General features: G+C 45.1%; 1 protein-coding gene across 3 annotated transcripts in view; it reads right to left on the bottom strand.

The window, feature by feature from the left end:
* Positions 1 to 3,336: 3,336 nt before the first annotated feature.
* The window catches only part of FAM222B (family with sequence similarity 222 member B), a 36,142-nt gene continuing 13,045 nt past the window's right edge, over positions 3,337 to 26,433 (bottom strand). For 2 of the 3 annotated variants that reach the window (XM_084219141.1, XM_084219142.1), the window contains exons 2-3: positions 13,581 to 13,708; positions 3,337 to 7,530 (exon numbers count right to left, since the gene is read on the bottom strand). In XM_084219141.1, coding sequence (XP_084075267.1) covers positions 5,966 to 7,530; positions 13,581 to 13,662 — 1,647 coding nt within the window. In that variant the 5' untranslated portion in view covers positions 13,663 to 13,708 and the 3' untranslated portion in view covers positions 3,337 to 5,965. The remainder of the gene's footprint in view (positions 7,531 to 13,580; positions 13,709 to 26,433) is intronic. The other variant, XM_084219143.1, reaches the window with a different exon arrangement.

Genomic DNA, 26,433 nt, shown 5'->3' with positions numbered 1-26,433 from the left:
AAATAAAATAAAATAAAATAAAATAAAATAAAATAATAAAATAAAATAAAATAAAATAAAATAAAATAAAATAAAATAAAATAAAATAAAATAAAATAAAATAAAATAAAATAAAATAAAATAAAATAAAATAAAATAAAAAACCTTATATAATTTATGAACTAAAAGTGGGAAGCAGTGCTGGAGAAAGCCTGGGCAGCAGCTCCTGGATGAGAAAAACAACCCAGGGAGCTTGCAGTTATCCCTGTCCCCACCTCAGGGACCGACTCCCAACTCTGCTTTCCCTGCTTGGGTTGATTTCCCCCCTTTTCCTGCCCCTTTCCAGCCCTCTCTGGCTGGAAATGTCAGCGGGATCTTGGAGCACCTCTTAACCTTCAGCGTGGCAGCGATTCCCCAGCAGGGCCTGGGCTGCAGGAAAAGCAGGAGGGGGAGATGCTCTCAGGGCTCAAGGAGCACAGATCGATCCTTGCTACTAAATTTAGCCTCAAATATCGAGTTTAAAAATAAACTTCCTGGAAACTCGGTGGTCTGAGGGTTTGTTCTGAAGGTTTGTGCTGCCAGCTCTCCCTGCTCCGTTGTGCCAGCATGGCAGGGACACTGGAAGGGCCTTCAGAAGATGCTCAAATCAGGGAGGAAAATCCTATTAAATATCTGAAAAACCGAGGGAGACCCCACCTTTTGCCTGGTGTAAGCCCCCCCAGCACAGTGGAGATGCCCTAAATAACCCCCCAACCTCTTTAACCTCTTTGGGACTGCAGATTTTTGGCAAAACCGCTTCATCTGCTCACACCATAGAGCCCCAATTTGTGCTGATTCTTGATGCCTCTTCTCCAAGACAATGAAACCAGACATAGATGTTGTACAGGGAGAAAAATGCGAGAAAAATCTCCTTTGCACATCCTTTATTAGAGACTTGTCTGAGTCCCTTCCCTGCCCCATTTACCCCCAGGGCTGAGGGGTTTGAGGGCAGTGAAAGCTGACCAGATTTCCCAGCAGTTTTTTTTGGTGCAATCTCACTTCACTCTCCATGGATCTCTCAGGCTTGCAGCCACCCCAGCAGAATCAACAGCCTGTACCCAATTGCTTTGAAATTAACTTAAACAAGGCAGATCAAACACTCCAGGAATTTTATTGCAATTTGGCTCTGCTGATTGTTGAAGAGCATCCGAAGGGTGGCTCTTGCTGGAGGGTGTCCAGCGTGTGCTCCTCCAGCAGCTGACCACAATGTGCCACTTTCCTTTGGCTCCTCCACCCTCTGGACCCCCCCAGGACCCCACAGGATTTTTTTCAGCTCTGAATTTTTGCAGCATCCTCAGTGTTGCTCCTCTCTGAACACCACAAGCCGCCGGAGCTGCTGAAGTTCACAGAGAACATCTGGGTGTTGCCGACCTTGGGTCAAAATCTTTGGAAGAAAAACCTATTTGGCCCTAAAGGAGAAGTTTTAAAATGTTGGATTTTACTCTCAGCTTTGCTGTGGCTGCAGGTGATTGCTCCGTGGAGGCAGCAGCTGCTCTCACCAAGTCCCTGCTGGCTCATTTTCCACCAGATCCTTGCTCCAGGTCCAGCTGGCTGCAAAGATGAGGAGAAAGTCTCCTGAAAACTCCTTGCAGAAGAGATTGTTCGTGTTGGGGGGATGGATGAAGAAACCAGACACCAAAGAAGCTTTGAGTCAAAAAGAGAAGAGGATCCTGAAGCTTTGATGGATGGAGTGGCTGCTGTTGGAATTTCCGGGTGCTGGAGAAGGATGCAGCAGTGCCTGTGGGCAAACAGCTCTTCCTGCCTCAGCTCAGCCAGGCTAAGCTGCCTGGTTTAGCCCAAATTCCAGGAAAACCATGTGGGAACCAAATGTCCATAGCATTTGGGGAACAGTGGGAACAATAGGAAGGAGGGATTTTGATACTCAAGTTTGCAGTGAGCACAGGAGATGGGGTTGGAGTTTTGTCCTTCTGAGAGACAGAAGCAAAGATTAAATGAGATGTACAATCCTGGGAGAGGGGAGGAAACCCTGGCAGGTCCCATCTTCTGGAAGGTGATTGTGAATGTTACAAATCCCCTTTAAGATTTTGGCAGGACTCAAACCCCCTCCTCCACTCCTCCTCCTATTTTTCCTACACTCCTCCTCCTATTTTTAACCATTATTTCAGCACCTTTTTGTCTGAGATTCTTTCTCTGTTTTCCCAAACCTTTCCTCTTACTGGAGCAGTCATCCAGACTCTGCCTGATACATTCCTATCCCAGAAACCCATGGAGACCCTTCCCCAAATTCCCTTTGGGACAAGCACCCACCCTGTGACTCCAGGCCACCTCACACTCCATAAAACCCGCAGAAGGGGCAGAGGCACCAAGTCTCTTTTTTTATTTTTCCTGTGGACAAAATAATAATAATAATAATAAAGAAAATTCTAATTGGTACCCGTGGCACAGAAGCAGCAGCCTCGATCATCAGTCCTGTGGCTTAATGCAATGCAGCAGCAATTCCCAGTTCTCTCCCAGTGATCCCCAGCAAGCAGCTCTGTTTGGTTTCCACGGGAGCAGCCAGGCCCCCAGAGACTTCTGACATGGAAAGCCCGAAGAAAACTCACGAGTGTCTTTTATAAAATGTTCACTTTGGGCTGTAACAAACTGGGCTTGTGGCTGAACAGCTCCAAAGCTTCTGCTCGTGTTTATCCTTCCCAGGATCCCCCTAACATCCACCTCAGGGTTCTGGATTGGTGTGGGGATGGGGAGGATGGTGCTGCTGATGAGGGAGGGTGAGGAGCTCAGGAAACACCTGAGTTTTACTCATCCCTCAAGGAGCAGAGCAGGCACTGGGGATCCAGCGGGGAGCAGAGCCTTGTGCTGGAGTCAGTGACCCATGGATGGACAAATGGACAGAAAGGCAAGAGGAGCTGCAGTGTGAGCCCCAAAAGTCGGTGACCACCCACAAGGGGCTCCCAGAAGAGAAGGAACATTCCCAGCTTTTTGGTTCCTCTCAATTCTGCACCAAGCAGAAAGGAAAAACCATGGGAGGCTTTTCCACATTTCTAGGAGAGCAGGGAACAGCTCCCACCACACAAGGCACCAAAAGGCTCTTCCCTTCCTCACCCTGGTGACAGTGGCACGGCCAGACCCCCACCCTGGGCACCAACTCCAGGGATCCAACCTTTGTTCCCAACATCCCACCTGGGAATGAGGCAGGACAGTGCTTCCCTTTAGGGCTGAGCAGGGAAGGATGGAGAGCCCATCACAACAGGGCTGCTGCAGAGGTGGAAAGGGTTGGTTCAAAGAAAAATCTCACTCCCAGACCAAAAGGAAAGGTTTCAGTATATTTTAATAGTAAAATGATTCTTATTTTTTTCAAGCAATGTCCCACCTGGATGAGTCTCAGCAGGAATTTTGCTTCCCGGTCCTGCTGTACCGGGGCAAAGCCTCGGAGGCCGTGGCTGTACCTGTGCACAACAGTCCCCAAAAACTCACAGCGTGCTGCCAACACCACCAAACACCTCCCAGGCAACCACCACCACGGCACAGGACTCTGCTCAGGCTCTCGGGAGAAGAGCAGGAGTTAAAAATTAGCTTTTAGTAACAGTCTGGGTTAAGATTTGGAGCAGGCTACGGAACAGAGGAGAGGCCAGGGTTTGATTGAGTAAAAAGGGAGCAGAACACCTTACAGTGACTGACTGGGCAGGGAGGGGTGAGGTCAGAGCACAGCCCTCGCTGGGGTCGGGTTTGGGACGGGGAAGACGACGGGGTGACTGTAGGGGAAGCAGCTTCAGACTCGAACTCTGGCTCCAACAGAATGGATTCAGAAAAATATTGCATGAAAAGCCTCAGGGTTTTCGTTCTTTCATAGATGTATATTTACCAGTTTTCACAAAGACTGCAGGAATACGATTATAAACAATAAATTAGGACTTCATGTTGCTATCATTTGGCATAACACAATCAGGCAATTTTTCCTTTTTTTTAAATATAAGGCAACACAAGCCAACACATAATTTAATCCGTCTTTAGTCAAATTGCTTAACTTTGCTCAGGAGTTACCACTAAAGAACGGGTTATAGTACACTTAAAAGAATTTAAATAATGACATGATATAAGTGTACTAACTTACGCAAGGAGTCAGAAACGTACTCTGCTAAGCTTTGAAACCTAAATATTTGTTACAGCCCAGGACTACACATTCTAAATTAAAAAAATACAAATAAATGTTTTCTAATTTTCCCATTTACGAAAAACTTTTAAGAATCTCTAGCCAACTATGACGTCACTTCAAAACTTTTTTTTTAATTTTTTTTTTTTTTTTTTTTAGATTTTGTATGATGTCTTTAAGATTTTTTTTTAAACCATGCTCATTAAGGAAAGTTCAAGGAGCAAATACTTAAGGCTTTGTTTTTCCAAGGGCTGTGAGGGAGGCCAGTGGATGGCAGAGGCCAGTGGGTTCACCCATACACAATGCTACTCAAACCCACACTACCAGGCGACATTCATACAGAAATATTACACTTAAAAGTTACAGTGTAGAGCAATATTTTTTAGCCAGTGTACATAGAAAGAATCAATGCATTTATTTTTTTAAACTTTTTCTTCTTCTTCTTTTTTTCTTTTTTTTCTTTTTTTTTTAATTTCCAAACTTGATTGTGATCATTATGTTCAAGTATTAGTCTCGTTAACAGAGATGAGGAATTTTCTACTTAGAATAAATTCGGCTGTTAGAAAGGAAAGGGATGTTTTGGTACACAGAGGAGAACAAGATGCTGAGGTTACCCAGTAGTTAGTGTCCTACAGTCACTGACTCAACTGGCTGCTGGAAGTGACGTGGGGAAGGAACAGAAGGAGTTAGGCACCGAGACCCTGGGAAAAAGGGATGTTATAAATAGCTTCACTGATTCCCAGGGAGAAGAATTGTTCCATTAAATCCACTGGGGTGTTCAGATGGAGAGGAACAGGGGACTGTCAATCCCACAGTGGCTTGTGAGAGGAGCTTTGATTCAGACCAACCACCTCCCATCCCCACAGCGTGACCGCGCTGGCTGCGCCGGGGACGGGCTGAGCTGCATCTCCTCACCCTGACAGTAATTCCAGCTTCCAGAGAAGTGGCTGAACCCTTTTTGGAGTTGTCAGTGGGTCTGGATTCCCTTCACACGAGGCTGGCCAGACTCCTAGCAGCGAGGGATTCAGACAACATGAGCTTTGAGGCTGGTGGAAGGGCAGTGGGGAGGGGGAACACGAAGGAAGGCAGATCCCCGTGGCTGCCTTCATCCCAAACCCGCTGTTCCCCTCCTCATACCCTGTCCAGAAAACACAAAGTGTCAGAAAAATCTGCCAGAGACTGTTGACTTTGGACAAAGTCTAAATGATAAACGTGGGCAAGAAAGAGCTGAAAAGCTTCTCCCTCTATTAAAGCCTAAATACATACCCCTAGCAGGCTCTTTTCAAACGTAGGCTCTTTTTCAATTACACAGGCCTCTAGACAGTGCAAATGGTCAATGTTTAATGCATTAATGAAATGGGCTTTTGAGCTGAAAACAAGCCCTACTCCCTGACAAAATTCTGTTGCTCTTAATCTTGTGAGGAAATTGAGATGGAAATGGAAGCAGCTACACTACCTCGCTCTCGCTGGAGCACAGATGTGGCTGCAAAACCCTGCAGCAACTCAACCTCAGTCCAGCGAGGAGCTGCTCAGCAGAAGGCAAAAAAAAAAAAAAAAAAGCTGCACAAAGGGGGGACTCTGCTGTGAGGAAACAGCTGTGGCGTGAAGTAGTGTAGTGAAATTCTTTGACACAAAAGGCATGTTAAATATTTGATGCATAAAGGAGAGAGATAACATGTAAGCAAAGCTCTTTAAATATACAGTATGTCTTCTTCCAATGGGTACTATAATGATCACACAAGTTTGCAAGTTAAAAACGCCTTGCTTATTAATTAAAATTAAGACTAAAACCTATAATTTTTTTTTTTTTTTGTCTGTGAAAGTGACTGCAGCCTATCTATACCCTGGGTGTTGAATATGAAGATTTCGACTATCGGTTGGTTCAGGTGCTCGGTTCATGGGAGGCCGATGGACTTTTCCCAGCACGGCCATGCTCTGGTCTCGGAAGCAGGACTGCTGGAAGTCCCCACTTAGGTAATCCATGGTCTGCATCACATTATTCTGGCTGGATGGGCCAGCTCCAGCTCTGTAATGAGTTCCTCCTGCACAATCCAGCGTCGCTCCCGCTGGCTGTCCCCCATGGAAAGGCATGGTGAGGTCCTGGGACCCAGAGCTGTCACTGTTGGGTGTGGGCAGAATGTTATTCCAGAGGGGCTGGAAATAGTGCCCATTGGTATATGGCAAAGGTCCCTGCAACCCGTTCACAGGCGGAGAAGGCGTAGGCTTCTCGATGGGGGGCTTCAAGCTGAAGGACTGGCCCATGCACAGTTCTTGAGGGTAGTTGGAAGTTTTGCCAGGGAAACTCTGCCCTGCAATCTCTCTCTGAGGGTGCTTCCCTGCGAGTCCAGCAGGTCCAGCAGCATCCCCACACATTTGCTGCAGATGTGCAAGCTGGTGCTGGTTCCACGCAACCGATTTGATTTCGTTCTGGTAGGCGGGTGGCACCCTGTTAATATTGACCATGGGCACATTAACAGAGGCAGGAGGAATAGCAGCAGCAGCATGGTCGACAGGGTTTACTACACAGGAAGGCATGGGTGTAGGGACATTGTGAGTAGATACCCTGGTACTTGCATTGATAAGCAGGTTGCGACTTATAGGGCTGGGGTTTGCAATCTGTCCCTCACACACTGAGGTAGTGCTAATGCCAGCTCTGGCCTGGCAGAACTGGTTAATCTGGTGCACAATGCTGCTCAGGTCCGGTGGCTGGTTCTGCTGCAGGGTGGCAGCCATAGAGAGGGGAATGGTTGAGGTAGACACGGTCACATTCGGCGGCGCGTCTGCGTCCGGCATCTTTCTGCCTCCGTGCAAACCCGGCTGCAGCAGCGGGTTCGGGGGGTGCTGCAGGGTCTGGTGTGCCATGGGCTGAGGGTGCTGCAAGCCCTGCGGCTGCTGCATGTTCTGCGGGTGCGGCAGCGCCTGCGGGATCCCCTGAGGGTGCGGTAAGCTGGGTGGCTGTGGAATACCCTGAGGGTGCTGCGGGATGCTCTGGGGGTGCGGCAAAGTCTGTGCATGCTGGAGAGCCTGCTGGCGAGCGAGCGCCTGGGGGTGGGATAAAGTGCTTGGTGCAACGTAGGGCGTGGAGGGGGGGTTCATCATCGCCTCCGGCAGCAGGCGCGCGCGCGTCCCGTCAAAGTCCTTGATGATTCCTTTTGCTGGGGATTTGACTATGGCCAGCAGGCCGGTTTTTGTGGTGGCCTGAGATGGGTAGGGGCTGTACCTCTGGCCCGAAGTATCCAGTCCGTTCACAGTACGGCGTATGTGTTTCCTCTGGGGAACCTTGACGCTGTTCGGAAAGATTTTTATAGTCAGTGGATTGTTGGCGACCTTCTTAGCATAAGCATCCAATTCTGCTGGGGTAGGATACTGTGCAGATCTCATTTTCTGTGTAGTGTCCCCTGTGGAGAAAGGAAATTGGTCAGTTCTGGTAAGCAAGGGATCAACCCCCGGGCAAGACAGTCACACAACAAGGGGAGAAAATCTCCAAGGATTCAAGAGGCAAGGAAACTTCATCCTGCCAGACCAGCGGGTCACGGAGCAGATGCCTCATTCCCTTTATTACCTGGTGACCAACACAAGCCCCAGTTCAGCTTAAGGCAAGACCAGGGGAGCGAAACAAAACCATGTTCTCATCAGAGCATGTTTGCAGTTGGACAAAAACAGGTAACGTGTTATAAACATCAGATTGTCTCCAGCTGAAATATTCCTCACAGCTGGTTTTTATTCTCTTAATTTGAGCTGCCTCTCCATTGCTCTTCAAACCATTCTCAGTATTTTTACCATGGAATTCAAAATCACAAAGATATGAATTAAACATGAAGCCCCTGTAATCCTGAGGTGGGAACCATACTATGGTGGGCTGATCACCAGGTGCCCCCAAAGCTGCTCTGTCACTCCCTTCCTCAGCAGGCATGGAAGAAGAAACACATGGTCAGAATAAGGAAGGGGAGATAGCACTCACCAAAATGGGCAAAACAGACTTGGGGAAATTACTTCAATTTATTACCAATCCAATCAGAGCAGGGTAAGGAGAAATAAAAATCTCTTCCTTCCACCCCTCCCTTCTTCCTGGGCTCAACTTCACTCCTGACTTTCTCCACCTCCACAGCACAGGGAGATGGACGCAGCTGCCTCACCATGGGCTGCACAGGAATCTCTGCTCTGGTGCCTGGAGCACCTTCTCCCCCTCCTTCTGCAGTTCCCTGGGGGTCTGTGCAGAGCTGTTCCTCTCACATATTCGCACTCCTCTCTCCAGCTGCAGTTGTGCAGGTTTTTCCCACTTCTTAAATCAGTTGTTCCAGCGGTGTGTCTGTCCTGGAGCCAGCTGGAATTGGCTCCATCAGACATGGGGAAGTTTCTGAGCAGCTCCTGCATCCCCCCACTACCAAACCCTTGCCCTGCACATCAAAGCTTCAGCTCAAGCCTGCATTTACACCCCACTCCTTTCCTAGGTGCTGACATCTGAAAGCACTGAGTGTCTTTCTGTGCATTAGGAAGCTCTTGTCAGCCCAAACTCAGCAAATGGAAGGAGGCTGATTATTTTATGGCCTGCAATTATTTCCTCAGCTGACTTTTCAAGGTGGCACCTTGCTAAGGACAACATCCCCCACATCACATGGCAAAGTGATGTGATTACCTCACAGGACTAAAAACATGCTACTCCCCAGACAGAGACAAAAGCCTTCTGGAGACAGAGGTGTGGTTTCACTTCCTCTGATTTACCAGATACCTACCTGGCTCACAAGCTCCAACTGCTCCTGCAAAGAACTTCAGAAATCTAGGGAAATGTGTGTGTGTCTCTTGCCATAATCACATTCCAAGCAGAGAGTTGGGCTGTTTCCCACCATAGCTCTGCTGCCTAACTCCTATGGGACTCCTGCTGATTTTATAATCTTCAAATAATGGCTTGCAGCTTTGACAATCCAATTTAGCTTTTGCTTGATTCCCCCCACCCCCCGCCACCTCACCTTGCAAACACTTCACTGGAAAAAGATGTCCATCCTTTTTCCTAAAATTTTCAGCATCCCTGTGCTATTTGCTGTGCTGAGGAACAGGCAATGTGGCAGCCAGACAAGAATACCCCAGCCCCATATTTGGCCCTCTGACCCAAGGAAATTTAATGCTGCAGCAAAGAGCTTTCTGCTGCCAGGCAAACAGCCCTTCCTCTTGAAAATTCACCTCTGATTCTTTCAAGCAAATTGCCTCAAAAGATGAGTACCAGCCACTTCTCTCTTTGCATCCTGCAGCTTCCTGTTGTCACAGGTGAGGGAGAGCAGCTCTGCTCCAAGAGCTCTCACTTTCAGAAGAGAAAGGTCAGAAAATGGAAAATAGAATGGATACCAGAAGAAAGGTTAATTATGGAAGTATTAAAAATATCTTTTGTGAAATAAGAAGCTTTACAAGCAGTTTGTCTCCCATCTCTAGCACAGCTCGTACCACGGCACCAGTTATACCTGTACTCCCTGTGCTGTCCAGACACTGGCACACATCATCCCTTTCTCCTAATCAAAGGAAATATTAACCCAAACATCTCCCTGTGCACATCCCTGTACCTGTCTCTGCAGGCAGGTGTTTATATCTGCCCTTTTGAGCGAGCTGCTGTGCTCCTAACGGAGAGGAGAGCCTCCGAATGGCATTTGCCAGTATTACCCTGCCTCAAAAGCCAATGCTCTCATGAACTCCCAACCTTTATTTTTAGCATTGCCCACGCTCATTAAGGTCTTTTTCTTCCCCAAGACATGACCCTGGCAACCCCCCATGAACCAGAGAAGAATCAAAGGACAAAGGACCCCATACCTGTCTGTGTTATGGTTTATGTTATGCTTGCAGACACTGTCACATTCTATTTTCAGATGAAAAATTAAGAAGATACTTTAAGATACCTTTGCCATCAAAAATTCCCAGCCTGGTTTACATTTCTACAGGCAAATCAGCAAATTAAATATAAACACTAAACAGCCACACTGAGTATTCTTTTATCCAATCATCTGATGTTCTGTTACACAGAAGTTTCAGGAAGCAGCCTAAACATGGATGTTTGAACAGGCTGCAGCCATCAGTCAGACACACCTCTACTCCCAAACCTGGAAGAATTCCTTCCTCTGAGAGAAAATAACCCCTCAGTTCAACTTAAATAACACCCCAGCATCAAGTGTGGCAACCTACCAAATGCAAACCACCTCTTAAATCCCTTGGATGGGATCTTCTGAACCCAAGCACCATTCCAAACAGCACCTGGTTTATGCACAGGTAAGATCATGCTCCTTTTACTCCAGGCTAACTCAGCCATGTTACTCAGGCCTGAAGGTGAGTATTTCTGAGTGCCCCAAAGTGCTTTGCTAGTAGTTCCACAGGCAAGATTCCATGACTGCAGTAATTAAGGCAGTAAAATATTAGAAGAAAGGCATTACACGGTGAGCAAGAATCTGAGTATCCCATACAAATACCCTACAAACCAATAAAGAACAATTAGTTCTGGTAACTAAGTGAATGAAAAACCTGCTAGAATAGTCTGAAAGAAAATGCTAGAATTGGAATATCATCATTTGTGTGCAAGAGGAAGAATTCCAGATCAGGCCATAATAAAATGATGAGGCAATGGCAGAGGAAGAAGCTTCATTAGGAGAACAATGGGATGAGCTCCAGGAAGCTCCCTAATGGTGAATGCAAGGCAGAATACTTTCATTGAAAAGTAATTATTTCATGTTTATTATAAGGCAAAGCTGTGCATATGAGCAATTACCCCAATAAACTGGTGAGCTGCAAGTTCACAACTCCTGCTAATCCCGTGGCAACCCATTCCTCTGGTCACACTCCTGCTCTCACCACTGCAGCTATTTTTGTCATGGAATGAGACAGATTTCCCTGCCTCACCTCAGCACTAATGGAACATCTTTTAAGTGCATTTCACATTAAGACTTTAAAACCCACTGCTTTTAAAAGCTGCCTATGGTTAAATTTTCATTATCATTAAACAAAATACAAACAGGCCTTCAGGATTGCTACCCTAATGAGAGCTCCTGCACTGGGACAAGCCAGAACCAGCTGTGTCCACCTTCTGCATATAACCCTCAATTTTAGCAGTTTCTGCAAAGGCTTTACAGAAAGAACCATCCCAAAAAGACTCAGTTTAGCTGAAGATCCCACATTCAGTACAATCTCCTCTTCTCTGATGTCCCCTCCTAACAAAATACTTCCTAAGAAGCATCTTGCACTTGATTTTCCACCATTATCACAGAAAAATGAGCTTTTTTCCTCCCCAGAAGGTTTGGCACTGCTGCTATATCCAACAGCAGCTGCAGACACAACCTGAACAATCTTTCCTCAAATATCCCAGTTTACCAGTCAGGTTTATACTGGAGTCACTGGGAGGAAGGAGAAAATATCAATACTGACCCAGTGAGAAATCTCCTGTGATGAAAAGGAATTCCAGGGTTAGCCTGAACTCAGGTTGGAATTCAACAAAAAATACTTAAATTGGAAGTCCTTTAGTCACCAGTTTCTAAAGGAAAAAATATGTGCATATTAATTTACCAAGCTCCTACTGCATGGACCACTTGTAAGAACAAGCCCCTTATTAGAGAGTGAATATGGAAAAAAAAGGTAATTGAGCTAATATGGATTTTTAAGCACTAATAAGAAGTCTGATCCAGAAAGCTACACTTAAAAATTATTAATACAAACACTGTAAGTCTGAAGAAAGGCAATCCTGTGGAATTCTGTACCTTTTACAAAAGCAATAGCACTATTATTACAGCCTGCTTCCACCCCCCATTAAAGTCTCAAGTCACTGTTCATTAAAAAATGCTCATTAACTCAGCTCTGCCCTGGCCAGGGGCTGGGCTACTCATGCATCTCCAGCAGAAGAGAAATGCACCAATTAATCCTGCCCACATCTGCAGAGGGGCTGAGCGAGGTCTGTACCAGCAGCCTCATCTTCCATAAAATCAGAACAAACCCAACAGCTGAGCATTACCACTGCCAGCCCGTGCCTGCCAGCTACTTTATGTCCTAAATTCTTTGAAATGCAATTCCCAAAGCTCTTCACTGAGCAGGACACAGCAATGCTTTCAGCACATGGATCTGCAGATCTCCAAGAAACAGCATAGGTACCATCAGGTGAGGAAAACTGCCCAACATAACAGCATGTTGCCTTGTAAAGCTGTAATTAGCAAATACCTGATTTATGCACAGCTGCCCTCACATGAACCTCAACATTTTGCTTTCAGAACTCAGCTTTGACAAAGAAATCTCACGCAATGCACAGACCTGGGCACATCCTCGCCCACAGGCTGTCAGCAACACTCATACTGCAAATAGGAACGAGAAAGGAGGGGATGCCCAGTCTGATGCCATCCCCAGTCCTTTGGTGAGTGAAGATTTTTATTGTTGCTGAGTGATATTACAATACCCAAGCCCATGGAGTCAGCAGAAGTGCTGTGGGGGAGCTGGGGTGTGTATGTGAACTGTGTCAGTCACTTCTGGCAGAACCACGACCATGAGCAGGTCACTCTTAAGTGCAAAATTATCTCCCCCACTTAATTTCTGCAGCACCACAAGCCTCACTGTATGAACAATTTAGCTACAAGTGGACTGTAAATCACTTGGGTTTAAAAAGCAATGAGTGTATCAGCAAACCGAGATCTCTCAATGCATATTTCAAACACAAGAGACAGGTCACAGCCCTAAGAACCAAATACACAGACCTCACATAGAAATCTTGGCATTTCTGAAATTTCAGCTGAACAATCAGTGTGCTACTTCAGTGATAAAGAGGAGAGACAGAGTAAGAGTTAAAAAAAACCTCTAGTCAATAAACTTACATTCCCAAGCACAAGTTGTTCATAAAAATACCAGTACAACTATGAAAAAAATGACTGAAGTTATCAAAAAAGAATTATCAGAGCACTCTGCAGACATTTTTTCAGAGGCACCAAAGAGACATCAGAAGAAGATGGAAACTTTGAACTTTAGTAATTTGGGCTAGCTCACTAATATTTGCAGTATAAGCCCCAGGTATGTAGAGCAAGAGCTGCTGACCTCAAAAGGTTTGCATTAGACTGATCTAACTTTTATTGGTGTCTACGAGTAATTGCACGAAGGGAAGCGAAAAAGACTGAGGAAAAAGTTGTGCTGAGAAGCAAATCAGCTGGCACACTTTTAGCACAAAATCTTTTTAGCAGAGAGGCACGAGTCTCACAGGAACCTCACTTGCTGCATCCTGCTGCGGTTAAATTAACCTTTTCAGAGCCAGGAACAGAGGAGCTGCACACATGTGAACCTCTACAGCCATTTCTCAGAGCCTTTATTGATAGATGCCTTGAAGGCATAACAAAAGAAAGACTCTACATTAAATAGTTTTTCCACTGTATCCTAAATGTTTATGTCACAGCGGTACCAGAGCCAGATTTAACAGTTAACCACATCCTGCAGACAAAACATCACTCACATTTCTGAAGTCCAGTGTTCATCTGCGTGTAAGAAAGAAGCTGAAAGGAGAGGTCGCCTGGTCCTGGCAGACAGGCCAGCATGGCAGACAGGCACTAACACAACATGGGGCATTCACTCCTCTGCACACTGCAACAACAGAGAGACAATTCAAAGTTATAATACAAGGAGGAACAGAGAAAAGAAAGAGGCAAAGAGCCATCCCTGGGTGAAGGCCTGACCAAGCACAGACGCGCAACCGCTGCTCCAGCCCTGACTGTGTCTCCTAACGGCAACGGAAATACTTCAAGAACTGGGTCATCTGCAGGGTTAAAACCAAAATAGCTGCTGTGCTCCCCTCTGCTGCTTGACACACAGAGAATAATCCATAGCTCTGTCCTCACATTTCAAAGGTGGTTGTTAGGAATGGTAAAGAAACCACCATCACTCATTTCACTATGTTGAAATGCATTGGTATCCACCAAGGCAACTTCTCTGGAGAAAACCCTGTCAACTGCTCTTTTGCACTTAACAAAAAGGCATGGCATGCATAAATTGAAGGCAAAGTATGCAGCACTCTGCCTTGTGGCAAGATTAAGCTGCATGCTACAGCTTGTAATTTCTGTGGTCCATTAGGCTGAAAGATGAATGGCTACGACTTCACTTGAGCAAAGCTTGCTAACCTGAGCTGCTGTGGGGCAGGTAACAGCAAGACTGCACAAAGGGGCTGCAAAGGTGCCACCATCCTCTTCCGTTTGGTCCAGCATTTAAGAAACCAAACCTTGATATGGAGCACTAAAGCTCTTTGTATATTAACACAGCACAACTCCCTTCAAATCCCACCACTGCTGTGCAAAGAGGGATCCCAGCAACAAGGCTAACTGGGGCTCAAAGTCTTCAATGTTACTAGAATTACAGAGATTTAAGCTGGAACAAGATTTCTAGAGGCCATCTGGTCCAAGCCCCTGCTCGAATCCTCCTCGATACAGCACTTTAGAAAGTTCTGGGAAACAGGGTGACAGAACCAAGCTGGAGAAATCAGATTTTTTTCTCCTTGTCCAGATGTCCACAAGCATCAGTGCTGCTATACAGAGCAAAACACCTAAAGAGCAGCTAGAAAGGCTTTGGGACTTGTTACATGACCTCCAAAACATGGGAAGAGTTGAAGGATTCAAGACTTGTAATCCGATTTAATTTTAGTCATTGTTTCACAAACCCCAATTAAAATAACCGAGAAAGCATTCAAAGATCAAAAGGGGGGGAAGGAGAACGCTCGAGCCCAGACATGAGAAGCCGCATCTGCCAAAACCTCTAAGAGGCCACTTCTGAAAGAGCCTCACTGCTGAGATGGCACAAACAATGCAATGACAGCAACGTGACACTGTCAGCACTGCCACCTTCATGCTCCAGAAACCTCCCACAGCAGATTTCTGCAGAGACCTTTTGAATGCAAAACCTCACCTCAGACCACCAGCACAGGTCAGAGTGCCCGTGGAGCCTGGCAGCCATGGAGTGAACAGCGTGGACACGAAGCTTTCCTGCAGCACAGCAATTACTCACTGTGTACAGCTCATTAGCTCCATGTTTATGCATCTCCTCAGCTCAACACGCAAAGGTTGATTAAACCAACAGCCAAGAAATCTCAAATATTAATTCATGAGAGCTTCTGCATCGTCACTGAGCGAGTGTTGTCCAAAGCTGACCGAGTGTGGCTGAGTGAGGCTGCTGGGTGCCACTGTGACTAACAAAAATAGTTTTGGGCACTGAATGTCAGTCTGACAATCCAGGCTGTTGCCCATTCACCCTTCCCACGCAGAGTAACACAGAGTTGGTGCCATGAGAAACGCACACAGCACCTCACCAAGGTGCAGGGCTGACAGCACAACCACCAACAAAATACATTGGGATCATTCTCCATTTCATTCCTAGGAGACAGCAACAATCTGCACTGCCCAAAGTCCAAGATATGTAAAATAAACCTAAACCTGGATTTTCTTCTGATTCTCTGAAGGAGATGGAATCCTTGGAGTCTTTCAGAAATGATGACTGAAGACCTGTCACATCCGCAACATCAAGGAATTGAGGAACTGAAAAGTTGCTCAGCCTTCATAGATGAGATTCAGTCGTGGCTGAGGATACACAACATCCAGTGAAACTTTGCAAACAGCCTGTGGGCAGCAGTTCCTCGTCCCAAATCATGCCCAGCAAGACCAAAAAGACAAAACAAAAATCTAGCTCCTTTTAATCAGAAGACAAAACCACTGTGAATTGTCAGAGCTTTACCTGAGTAAGCAACAGAAACACCCATAGTCAGCAAGAAAAAAATAATAATTGTATTTTCCTTTTTTCCTCATTTCATCAACTTCAGAAGGCTGGCACAAACAAGACCTATTTCTCAGTGAAAAGCAGACAAACAAAATTAAGAGCCTTCACTGTAGACAGAAAAACAGATCACACTATTCCCATATTCATCTGAGCATCCACCTTTTACTCCAATAACGTTTGACACCAACCAAGGATTCACTTCCTATCCCTGCAGGCCCAAAGGAGGTCGGTGTCTAAAACATTATTTAATTGATGGCAAGTTTGTGTGCAGCCCTGAAAGAGCCCAGCCGTGCTCTGACTGAGGGAGCAGCATTTCTGGCAACAAGATGAGGGGAGGGTTTGCTCACCTGCTCCATCATTAACGCTCATTAGAGCCTGAACTGTGATGCTCTCAGAAAGCCTCTTGCTCAAGTGCCCCAGCGAGGTGCACACAGCAATAAACAGGATAATGGCACATTAGGAGAGAGAACAAGTGATTAGGAGTGGTCACAGCATTCACCTCGGAATAGCCAGGCTCCTGCTACATGACAGCAGTGCTTCCTTGAAGGTCAAAACACGTATTTACAGAAGCTTTAGCTCCAGTATGGAGAGCAATGTTTTAGAGAGAGCTATAAAGGCAAGTTGTTCCTGCAGGCAGATAATCGTTTTAGGTAATGCCAAAGGTTCATAAAAGACTGGGGTGGCAATAATAATTTTAAAGGAAATACTGGACTTACAAGAAATAATTTGAAGTGGAAGCCTAAAATCGCTCTTTCAGCTTGATTTGCAGTAAACAAATTGGTGACATCTAGGTCACTGCTGAGCATTAGAAAAAGAAATTCAGACTTGTACAGAAGTGCTAACTATAACTCCATAGCTGAATTTATTATAATTAAAATCCTGCTTCAGTCTTTCTTCTCTATGAAATCAATACCAGTTTTCATAATTGAGATCTCAGTATTTGAAAACAAACACATTTGAAATATCTTGACAAGCAGCCCCTTTATTTTTTCTAGTTAGAAATGAATTACCATTTATTCCCTTTGAGATATTCAGCACCTGACTACTACTTTCTGACCTGACTCTTCCCCAGCATGAGCTGGCATGGAGAACTCTAACTCACCACCTGAAATGAACTGAAATCCCTGGCATGTATTTGGGATTGAGGTGAGCACCACTGGCTGTCTCAGGATTGGCAGCTGGACCCATCAGCCCCTCCTGCTTGAGTTTATTCCTTCTAATTAGTCCAGAGCTGGAGATGAACTGAACTTGGCACATCAGGACTTCTCACCAGCAGATCTGGCTCCACGGTGGCGACTTGTGTGGGCACCAGCACCTGCAAAGCTCCAGCCCCTCCAGGAATGAACGCTGTGCTACTGGGGGAACTGGAATGGAGAGGGTTTTGCACTGTACCAGGGTCAGTCACACTGTCATCTAAACCAGTCAGCTGCAAACTGGAGAGTGATCTCACCAGTAGGCTGTGGCACCCAGCCATGGAGGGCTGTGAACCATGAAAACTTCAGGTTTTAAACTGCATTTTAAACAGATTCTGTACACACTGGCAAATGCAGCACAACGAGCTCTGTCTTGAAAATATATATATAAAAAAAGATAAAGCATATCTCTAGAGGAAAACAATCATTAGATTGGAATAAATAAATAAATACCCCTCTTTGAAGTGATTTTAATCTAATCTGGCTGCGGGATATAATCTTAACAGCACATGTACTGCAGGATGCTCCGCAAAATAGCACGTTTAGACATGTGAACAGATTTTTTTTCTCCTAAGATTTATTAATAATTAAATCAAAGCATGTTAAGCTTAAGAGGGATTTGCAGTGCTTGGGATTTGGGGGTAACTGGCACATCTTCACAATGACTATTACCTTCAGCCTTACTTGCACATCAGGATGTTTTTTGGTTCAGCAGCACAGTGTCCCCAGTCACCACAAGGCTCACCAGGATGGAAGAACCCACTGTCCAGGGACACCCCTGCAGAGCTAGGAATCAGTTCAGTAGAACTCAACACAATATTGCCTTTCTTGCCTTAAAAATTTATCATTTTCTGAATTATATTCAACATTTAGTATTTATTGCCTCTGTGCTTCTCAGACCAGGCGGTACTTTTACAGCCTAGAGTAAAATCTAGATGTAAAGCAACTGCTAGGAAATTTCTAACGCAGTTTTATCATCACATAAATGGACCACATATACAGTTATTGCCAAGTTTTTAGATACTCCAGCCTCTGAAGCTCCTGAGAGGCCTTACAGGGTGAGAACACAAAGGAAACAACTCCCCACAAACCACCCCTGGCCACTGAAACATGGGAAACTGAGCTAGTAAAGTCTAAAGTTAGGTTCCTGAAAGTAAACACACATGTTTGAAATTCCACGATTAAACTGTGGGCTTGTTGACAAAGCCCCGAGGCCAGGAGGAAGCGGGGAGCATCCACCCACACACAAAAGAAAAAGCTCCAAACTATTCCAAGTTTCCAGCACCCTGGGGTCCCGAAAGCCTCTGTGTGAGGGTTGTTAAAGGCATGTGGCTGCTCTGCCTTGCTCCTCCTCTCTCTGCTCTTCAGGCACAAGGCAGTTCCAGGAGCTTCCATCCCCACCCTGAAGTTCCATCCTCACCCTGATTTGCGGCAGCCCCCCGAGCAGCACATGCCAAGTTCAGAGCACAGCAATGCTGCAGGCAACAACAAAAACCAACCCGGGCTGGGAAGTTTCTTTGGTACAAATGTCTGCAAGAGCTTGCCAGGAAACGTAATTGAATCCTGGCCAATTTTCATGCTCCGAGGGAAACTCAGTGTCTCATTTACCCCCCGGCAGGCTGCTCAACACCAAGCAGAATAATTCCTTTTTCCTCTCCCAAAGTAACCTAAAATGTAGGGGTTTCACAGACTTGTTCATGTCAACGGCAGACACTGAACCCTCCTGCCAACCTCAGCATCCAATAAAACTCCTTCCAGGCAGCCATGCTTTGCTTGACAGTGTCTAGACCCATCCTGCAGGCTTCCTGCCTTTTGCCAGCTCTAAAACTGCCCTTTATTCTCGGGCACTTACCAGAATGGCCCTTTCCCAGGACTGCTGAAGAGCCAGAGATAAATCTTAGCGTTTCCTGGAAGAAAATTACCAAACTAGCACTGTATTCATCACCAGCTGGTATCACATCCTCTTAATGCTTTATAAATGGAAAACTGAGAAACAGTGGGCAGAGAAGTTGCCCTCTGAAATGGCAATAAATCACAACAGCATGGAGTGGACTTGGGGATAAATAACTAGGAAACTGAACAATAGAAAGTCGCCTTTTGTAGCACAGGGAGTGCAGTGTCAGCACCCGCCAGCACAGGACCTTTGGCTTTCTGCATTCAGGTGGACCTTTTGTGGAGCCCTTGCAACAGTTTCGATCAAAATCAATTTTTGCTTCTTGCCATTTAATTAACTATGATTTTGCTTGTAAACCACGTCACCTTTTAGGCTGACCTCCATTTATAATGTTACTCAGGCAACAAAATTAGTTTGGTGGGGAAGGCAGGGAGAATTCAAATGCTGCCATAACACAGCTCTGCTCCTCTCTCCGAGCTGGGATGGCAACACCCAAAAAGGAAGAAAAGGAAGCAGCTTTGGGATAACAGCACTTAAATGGAATATTGCTCATATCACACGCCTCATGCCCAAGGGCTACTACTGAAGGCTTCTAGGTGAGCAATTTGGAACTAAAAAAAGCCAAGGAGGCAGCTCTCAGCTTCAGGTATTGCCACGTGTGACATCAGCTCCATCAAATTCACTCCTCGGATTAAAGCAGCAGCCAGCTCAAGGTTATGATCTTTGAGTTTAAAAAGCCTTTTTTTAGGTCCGTCCCAAGAGATTATTTTAAAACACAGTACTACGCATCTGCCAAGGAGTAGAACAGTTGGCTTTAATTGTAAGATGGATTTTTACATAGCTTCTGACCTTTCATCTAATTGAGGCATGAAGAAGGAAAAAAAAAGAGGAAAAGCTATACGTCACTTCAGTTATTAAAATCCATCAAGCTCAGACTTTAGCCTTGGGATAACCACAGCCAAAAAATTGACTTGCAAGTAATTATCACTGCTATCTGCAATAAAAGTTAATTGGACATAATTGAACTAAAGCCCTAATCTGAATGAAGCTGTTGCTGGCAAGAAGCCTGCTCTTGCCTGCACTCTGCAAATGGAACTGCTAGCAGGAAAATGGACAAACACGAGGCTGCTTTACAGTCTGCCCACTGCAAATCAGAGCAGTTCTGCAAACAGCTCGTTAGCTGGGCCAAGATAAAGCCATTATGAGGGCCTGTCCTCTCCAAACACACCCTTCAACTACACCCAAACAGGGCGATGGAGCAGAGTTTCAAAAAACAAGTTTCAGTTTTATAGACCTCTTAATTACAGGCACTGAAACACAAGATTCACGTCACCAGACGCCGTTTTTTATCAGCCCCAAACGCTGTCAATACCAGTACAAATAATGTACTTTTTGAGCACGTAAAGATACCGACTCAAAAGGTTTTCAGTGCTGATAATTTACCACCTTCATGCAGTTCAATAGCCTTTCCTGTTGTAGGACCAGCTTCTTTCATCTCTGCAGCAGAGCAGACAATTAGCTGCTTTCTGTGCTCAGCCCATGCAGGTGGCTGGGGGAAGGGAGCGTTCAACTCAATTCCTGCTGATTCGTCCATTTATATTTTGCATTTTTGTTAACTAACAGACCAGAAAGCAGTTGTCAAACCCCATGCTACTCCAGAACTTCTTTACAATTTTAATTATTAACACTCTGCCCTTCACCAAAGCATATCAAAGCACTTAACAAACATTACTGAAGCCACATAACCACTCTGATACAGGAAAAATTGCACACGACTCCTTCTACAGTTGGCTTCAGGTTTTTTGCCCATATTTATGTTAGAACAGTGATCTCCTGATGATGGACTAGTCTATGAGAGGAGAGATGGAGGGGCAAGTATCTGGCTCACCACAGGTTCCTGACATAATTTTGGATGGAGCATTTAATCTCCTGATGCCACAGTCACTCCCTGTTTAAAGGACAGCAGTGGGTGACAGTTTTCTACCACTGAAGATGATGAAGACAAACGAAACTGCAAAGGAATTAACACCACCTTGACTTCTCACATCAGGTCAGAGTCTGGGCAGTATCCTGAGGACAAATGGACACAGATCACCTTTCCCTGTCCTGAGCACCACTTGCTCACCCCTGCTCCTCTCCATCGTCACAGCTCAGAACAGAACCCCACAGATCAAGAAAGCTGCAATGAAGAACCAGTGACATCAATTCCCTTTCATGACCCAAATCAGTGGCTTACTTTACTTTGCTCAAAGCCCTCACCTCTTTTTAAGAGTATTTTTAGATTTAACTCTGTATTCTGCAACGTGGCAGGAGCTGACAGACAACAGAGGAGTAAAGTAGGTCTTGCCAGGTGTTGCAGGCCACTCCTAAGGTGAAGGAAAGATGTAGAAAAGACAAGTCAGGACAATTGTAGGGCCTGGCCAAAGCTTCAAATGAGGATTTCTGGCTGTGCTTGAAACACAAATACTAGTGGTCAGTTGTGAGACAGATGAGATACTACTTTTACCATGGGAACATATGCAAGAAATAGGAAAATCGACCTGCCTGAAGTCAAAAGCAATTTGAATAACTTTGTATCTGCCTCCTCTCAATTTTCTCTACACTAAAGCACTCTGACCTTTAATTAACTTTCTCCTTTTATATGGTAACTTCCAACTTCAATTTTTTCATGCTGTACTGGTGGGAAATGGGGATGAAGACACAGGCTGGTATGTATCTAATGGGTGTATATGGCTCCATGGATATTTGGGGAGGGAGCAAAGGATGCTACAGCTGAACCACAGCAGCTAAGAGCACAGGCCAGCATTGTCACCAAAATAACTTGCCCTGGATATCAGGCTTACATTCTTATTTTCAAAATGCAAAACAGACTCCCTACCCACTGCAGTAACGTTCACAAAAGATCTCATTTTCCTCAACAAGATACTGTCAGGCACAAGCAAATATTCTTCCCTCCAAAGCACCCATTACCCTCGGGGCAAACTAAACCCAACTTCTTCCTACATGCTTGAGCAGCAGCTCCAACATCACAGCAGCTCTGAAATACAGAACAAGACTTACAGACACGAGCGTGCCTGCTCTCATGTGAACAGGAGGGAAAATTAAGGTTAGTTGAGATGACTTCCATCCAAAGGAAACCCAGAACAGCTTCTACCAAACTACAGGATGCTGCTCACACATACCCCAGTGGAGGTACCATGCATTCCCACCAACAGACATTCTCCATCCTTTATGCAACTTCCTTCTGCCTTCAAGTGATAAGAAACCAAAATACACACTGACCCCTTTCCCATAGGGGACAGGCTGCAGTTATAACCTCAACATCCTCAGCAGGAACAGGGTTATGTGCAGCTTTCCTACGTGCTCCATCTGTGGGAGAAGCACAAGGCCATAATTCTGGGCTTTCCTTCACCACACAGGACACGCAAGAAATGTGAGCTTCCTCATGCCACTCTCGGGCAGAATTCCTCCCTCTTGGCTTTCTTGCTTTCCCAGACCTGAAAAGGAAGTTTTTCTTAGGTACAGCAAACAGCTGCCTAGGCAAAGGGGAAAGGAAACATGAAACAGTTCCCTCTCCTGTGGCTGCTTCACAAAGATCACCAGTTTCATTATCTCTTCTCACTCCACACTTACTCTGTAAAAGCCCTGAATTAAAGACTTAATCACGACTTACAGAAATCCTTGTGGCTGCACATGACAGAAGGAAGACAGTTTTTCCTTCTAAAATATTGTTAGAAGTTACAGATTATGACAGTTCCTGGGTAGGAAAGCAGCTATCTTTCCCTGTTTATTCCAAGCTGATTATTAAAAAAAAAAAAAAAAAATCAGAGATAACTCTGAACAAATTTTACCTCTATTCAACAGACAAACAACAGAGCAGACATTTGTTAGCTATTGAAAAATATGTTTTGAGTCCTGTTTTAAAAATAGATCCACTTGAAAATGAGAAATATTTGCAAATAAGATGAGGCAGAATGCATTATACTTCATAACAAAAGAAAAACTGAACTTGTATATAAAGGAATAAAAATAGGAAATTACTCACTTTTGGACCAGGTGTGCTGGTGGTGTGTGAACATGGGCTCACAGGGAGGATGGACTTTGGTTTGCATTGGTCATGCACGTGAACCACTCTGACCTGTACAATCACACTGACAGCTTGGTTTAGTATTTCTCTCTCTGGACACTGAATTATGGTCCCACACGTGGTGAAATTTTAACAGCCCATTTACAAAGCCAGCAGTGAAAAATACATTTTTAAGATCCAAAACTGGAGATCTCTGTCTGATTATGCACAGTGACAGAGCTTCCTGCTGGACCACAAACACATCAGCTCTTGGATACACATCTTATCATTTGTAAAGGCAAGATAAGACCTCCTTCTGTAGTTGGAGATACCGTGCAGCCAGCTGCAAAGATGAAAAGCATTTTAAGAACCTCAAACAGAAGCTGCAACACATGTACAAAACACCCACCAGCAGAAAATAGAAGCCATCAGGTGAATGCCAAAGAGCTGGACCAGACACTTGGGGTGGTGTTTTCCTGTCAACCTTCACAACAAGGTGCTGGTGTCCTGCTGGCTTGTCCTGACACAGACCTAATGCCCTTATCAATCTCCCAGGAAACTCAAAGGCCACCTCGTAACAGCTCCATAGAAGAAAGGACAAGAAATAAATTAGTGGTGAACTACTGTAAAAAGTCTCTGCTATTCTCACTGCTTTCCTGAGAAGCATGAAAAACGGCCACTTGCACAGCTGGCAGTTCAAAACAGCCACAGGGAAAGCAACATGAACGTGCAAGGTGCCTTCAAAGCCTCTGCACACCACAAGCACCAGAGGTTTTTGTCTGAAGACCTGATAAAACATTTCAGCACAATCTCACCTGACTCCTTCAGCAGCTGCCAACACACCACCTTTACCTGAAGTTTATATTCATGAAATGTTTCTTTTTTCACAGAAAGTTTTACAGACTATAGGATGTTTTTGTTTGCTTTTGTGCCTCTTTCCTCCTCTGCACTTGCCTTTTCCTTTAAAAAAAAAACAAACATACACAGAGGAATAAATACATTGTACAGGCAGGACACAGAAGGAGCTGAAACTGTACCACAGGCAGGGAGATCCCTTGGCATGGCAGACACAATGTGGCTGTGTGGGAGAAGAGAACAAACACTGCTGCTGCAGCCTGCCCCTCAACAGCAGACAGAGCACAAAGGTGAGCTCCTGGTAACGCATCTCCAACAGCCCTGACCTCCACTGTGCAGCTCCCACTAAAAGTATCACCAGGTTTTAATTTCCAATTTGTCTTTCCAGCCACGGAATTGCTTCAGTCAACAAATTCAAAAAGGTAAATTTTTCTACCTCCAATTAACTGCATTAGTAGTGTTTATAACTACGTGATTGATAAATGCTCTACAGAAGCTGTAATTAATGTATTTTTTCCTTGGAACACACACCGAACCCCTTGGCGCTCAGACACTTAATGAAAAGCAATTTATCAACTTGCTTTGAACAGCTGAATCTGACTCCTTAATGCAGAGAAGTAACACACTTTGCTTTGAGCACCACCACTCCGAGACAGGAACGAGCACCGCGCCATTCCGAATGCCATCAGACACCGCTGGGGTTTTGATCGGGATGACAGCCACCAGAGCTCTCATCTCCCTGGCTGTGATTCAGTCTGGCTTAACTGGGATCCTTTCCTCCTGGGATGCAGCGGAGCAGGAGATTTGTGCAGATGTGCTTTTGCAGGATGGGGGATCGGGAGCGCCTCTTCAGGACAAAGTTCCAAATTCTCCCATGCCTGGCACGCTCGCGCCGGGAAGCAGCGGCAGCAGCTCTGAGTATTTCAGCCTGGACATGTGTTCAGCTGCTCACAAAGCAGACAAAAATAAAGTGCTTACAGAGTGTTTGAATGCTAATTTCTCAAATTGAGCGTTGCTTTGTATAGTTGACATATGCAAAAAAAAAAAAAAAAAAAAAAGAAAAAGAAAAAGAGGGAAAAAAGAAGCATTTAGGAGGAAAAGTTTGACACCACAGAATATTTTATGCTGGTATTAACCTCTGGAGGGGATTAACCAGCCTTCAAAGCCTAAAATCTAAACTCTCATTTCTGAGAGTATAGGCTAGAGATTTCCAGTACAGGAACCAGTCTGTACTCCATGTGGAAGACTGAACGTAAGGATTACATATTTCCATTGCACATGTAAGCCTGTTTCCCATTCCTGCAGGGTCCTGCTCTCTTCCATTTGTCTTTTGATGCAGATAAAAGCTAATGCAGATTGCAACTGCTGATACAGAGAAAGGCACAAGACACAGCGAGCCTTTGGACTAAGGAAAAAAGGGACTCAGGTCCAGACTGCTCGAGCACGTCAAGAGATTGTCTTTGAAACTATAAAACTAGAAATGAAAGCACTGCGTTTTTATTTGATTTGATCAAAGAGACTAGAAAGGAGGGGGGAAAAAAATCACATCTTATAGATGCAGGGTAGCATTTAACTACTTCACACACAATACGGGACCAGCTGATCTCATACAGATATGAATTTGGAGGAAAAACAAAGAGGTAAAGTCACTCCAGCTCTGCAGACACTGCCTGCACAGATCACTGCTCCAGGCTCTGCAAAGAGCAACAGGAACCTGTTTCAAAGCCAGAAAGCCACTGGAAGCACATACCCAGCCCTCGCCATGGGCACAGGCTTCCAGTCTCCAGTGAAGAGCAGAGGAGTGAGCTCCTGTCAAATCACAGAAAATAGACTCTGAATGTAACAGCTACTTGAATAAACCACTGATGACTCCCTGTTCCAGGGCTCTGACTGTGGGATAGCAGCACACCGTGGCAATCTTCCCAAGGAGGGCTTTGGACTGCAAGCTGCAAAGGGACAAGACCGAAATTCTTGAACTGAGCATCTGCTCCAGCATGTGCTTGGCACCAGGAGAATAAGGCTCTGCAAAAGTACAAATGGCACTACAGGTAGCAGCTCTGCAAATCCCAAATTGCAGCATGGAAAAAACAGATACCTATCGCTGCCACATTCCCTAAGAGAACAGATTTTAAGTATCTGCTCATGGAAATTGCGAACTGCAGAAGAGGAAGCATTTAGATTGCCTCTGGGCTGAAACCATCTAGGTCTTTGCCTTTCACTAAAAATTAAGCAGAAGTCATTTTAACGAGGCAGGCAGACAACAGTCTTGCACAGGAGATCAAAAAGCTCTCCAGATGTTTATTTTAAATGAAATTCAGAAGCCAGTATAAACCAGATTTTAAACACTGAATAATCCTTACCATAATTTGCATGAGAAAACCAGGCAAAAGGTTCCATCCTACTGCTCTGAAACTCTCCAGGAACATGCAGGGTTGGATTTTGCTCCTAGACTCTTCACATAAGAATCTGAAATATGAACAACTCCACACTGCAATCTGATGGCTGTTAAGAATGTTTTTCCCCTGTGCTGTACACTTGGATG

This window comes from Fringilla coelebs, assembly GCF_963513975.1.
Source record: "Fringilla coelebs genome assembly, chromosome: 20".
Classification (NCBI taxonomy): domain Eukaryota; kingdom Metazoa; phylum Chordata; class Aves; order Passeriformes; family Fringillidae; genus Fringilla; species Fringilla coelebs.
The sequence above is the reverse complement of the archived record's forward strand: the minus strand, read 5'-3'. Positions and strand labels throughout refer to the sequence as shown.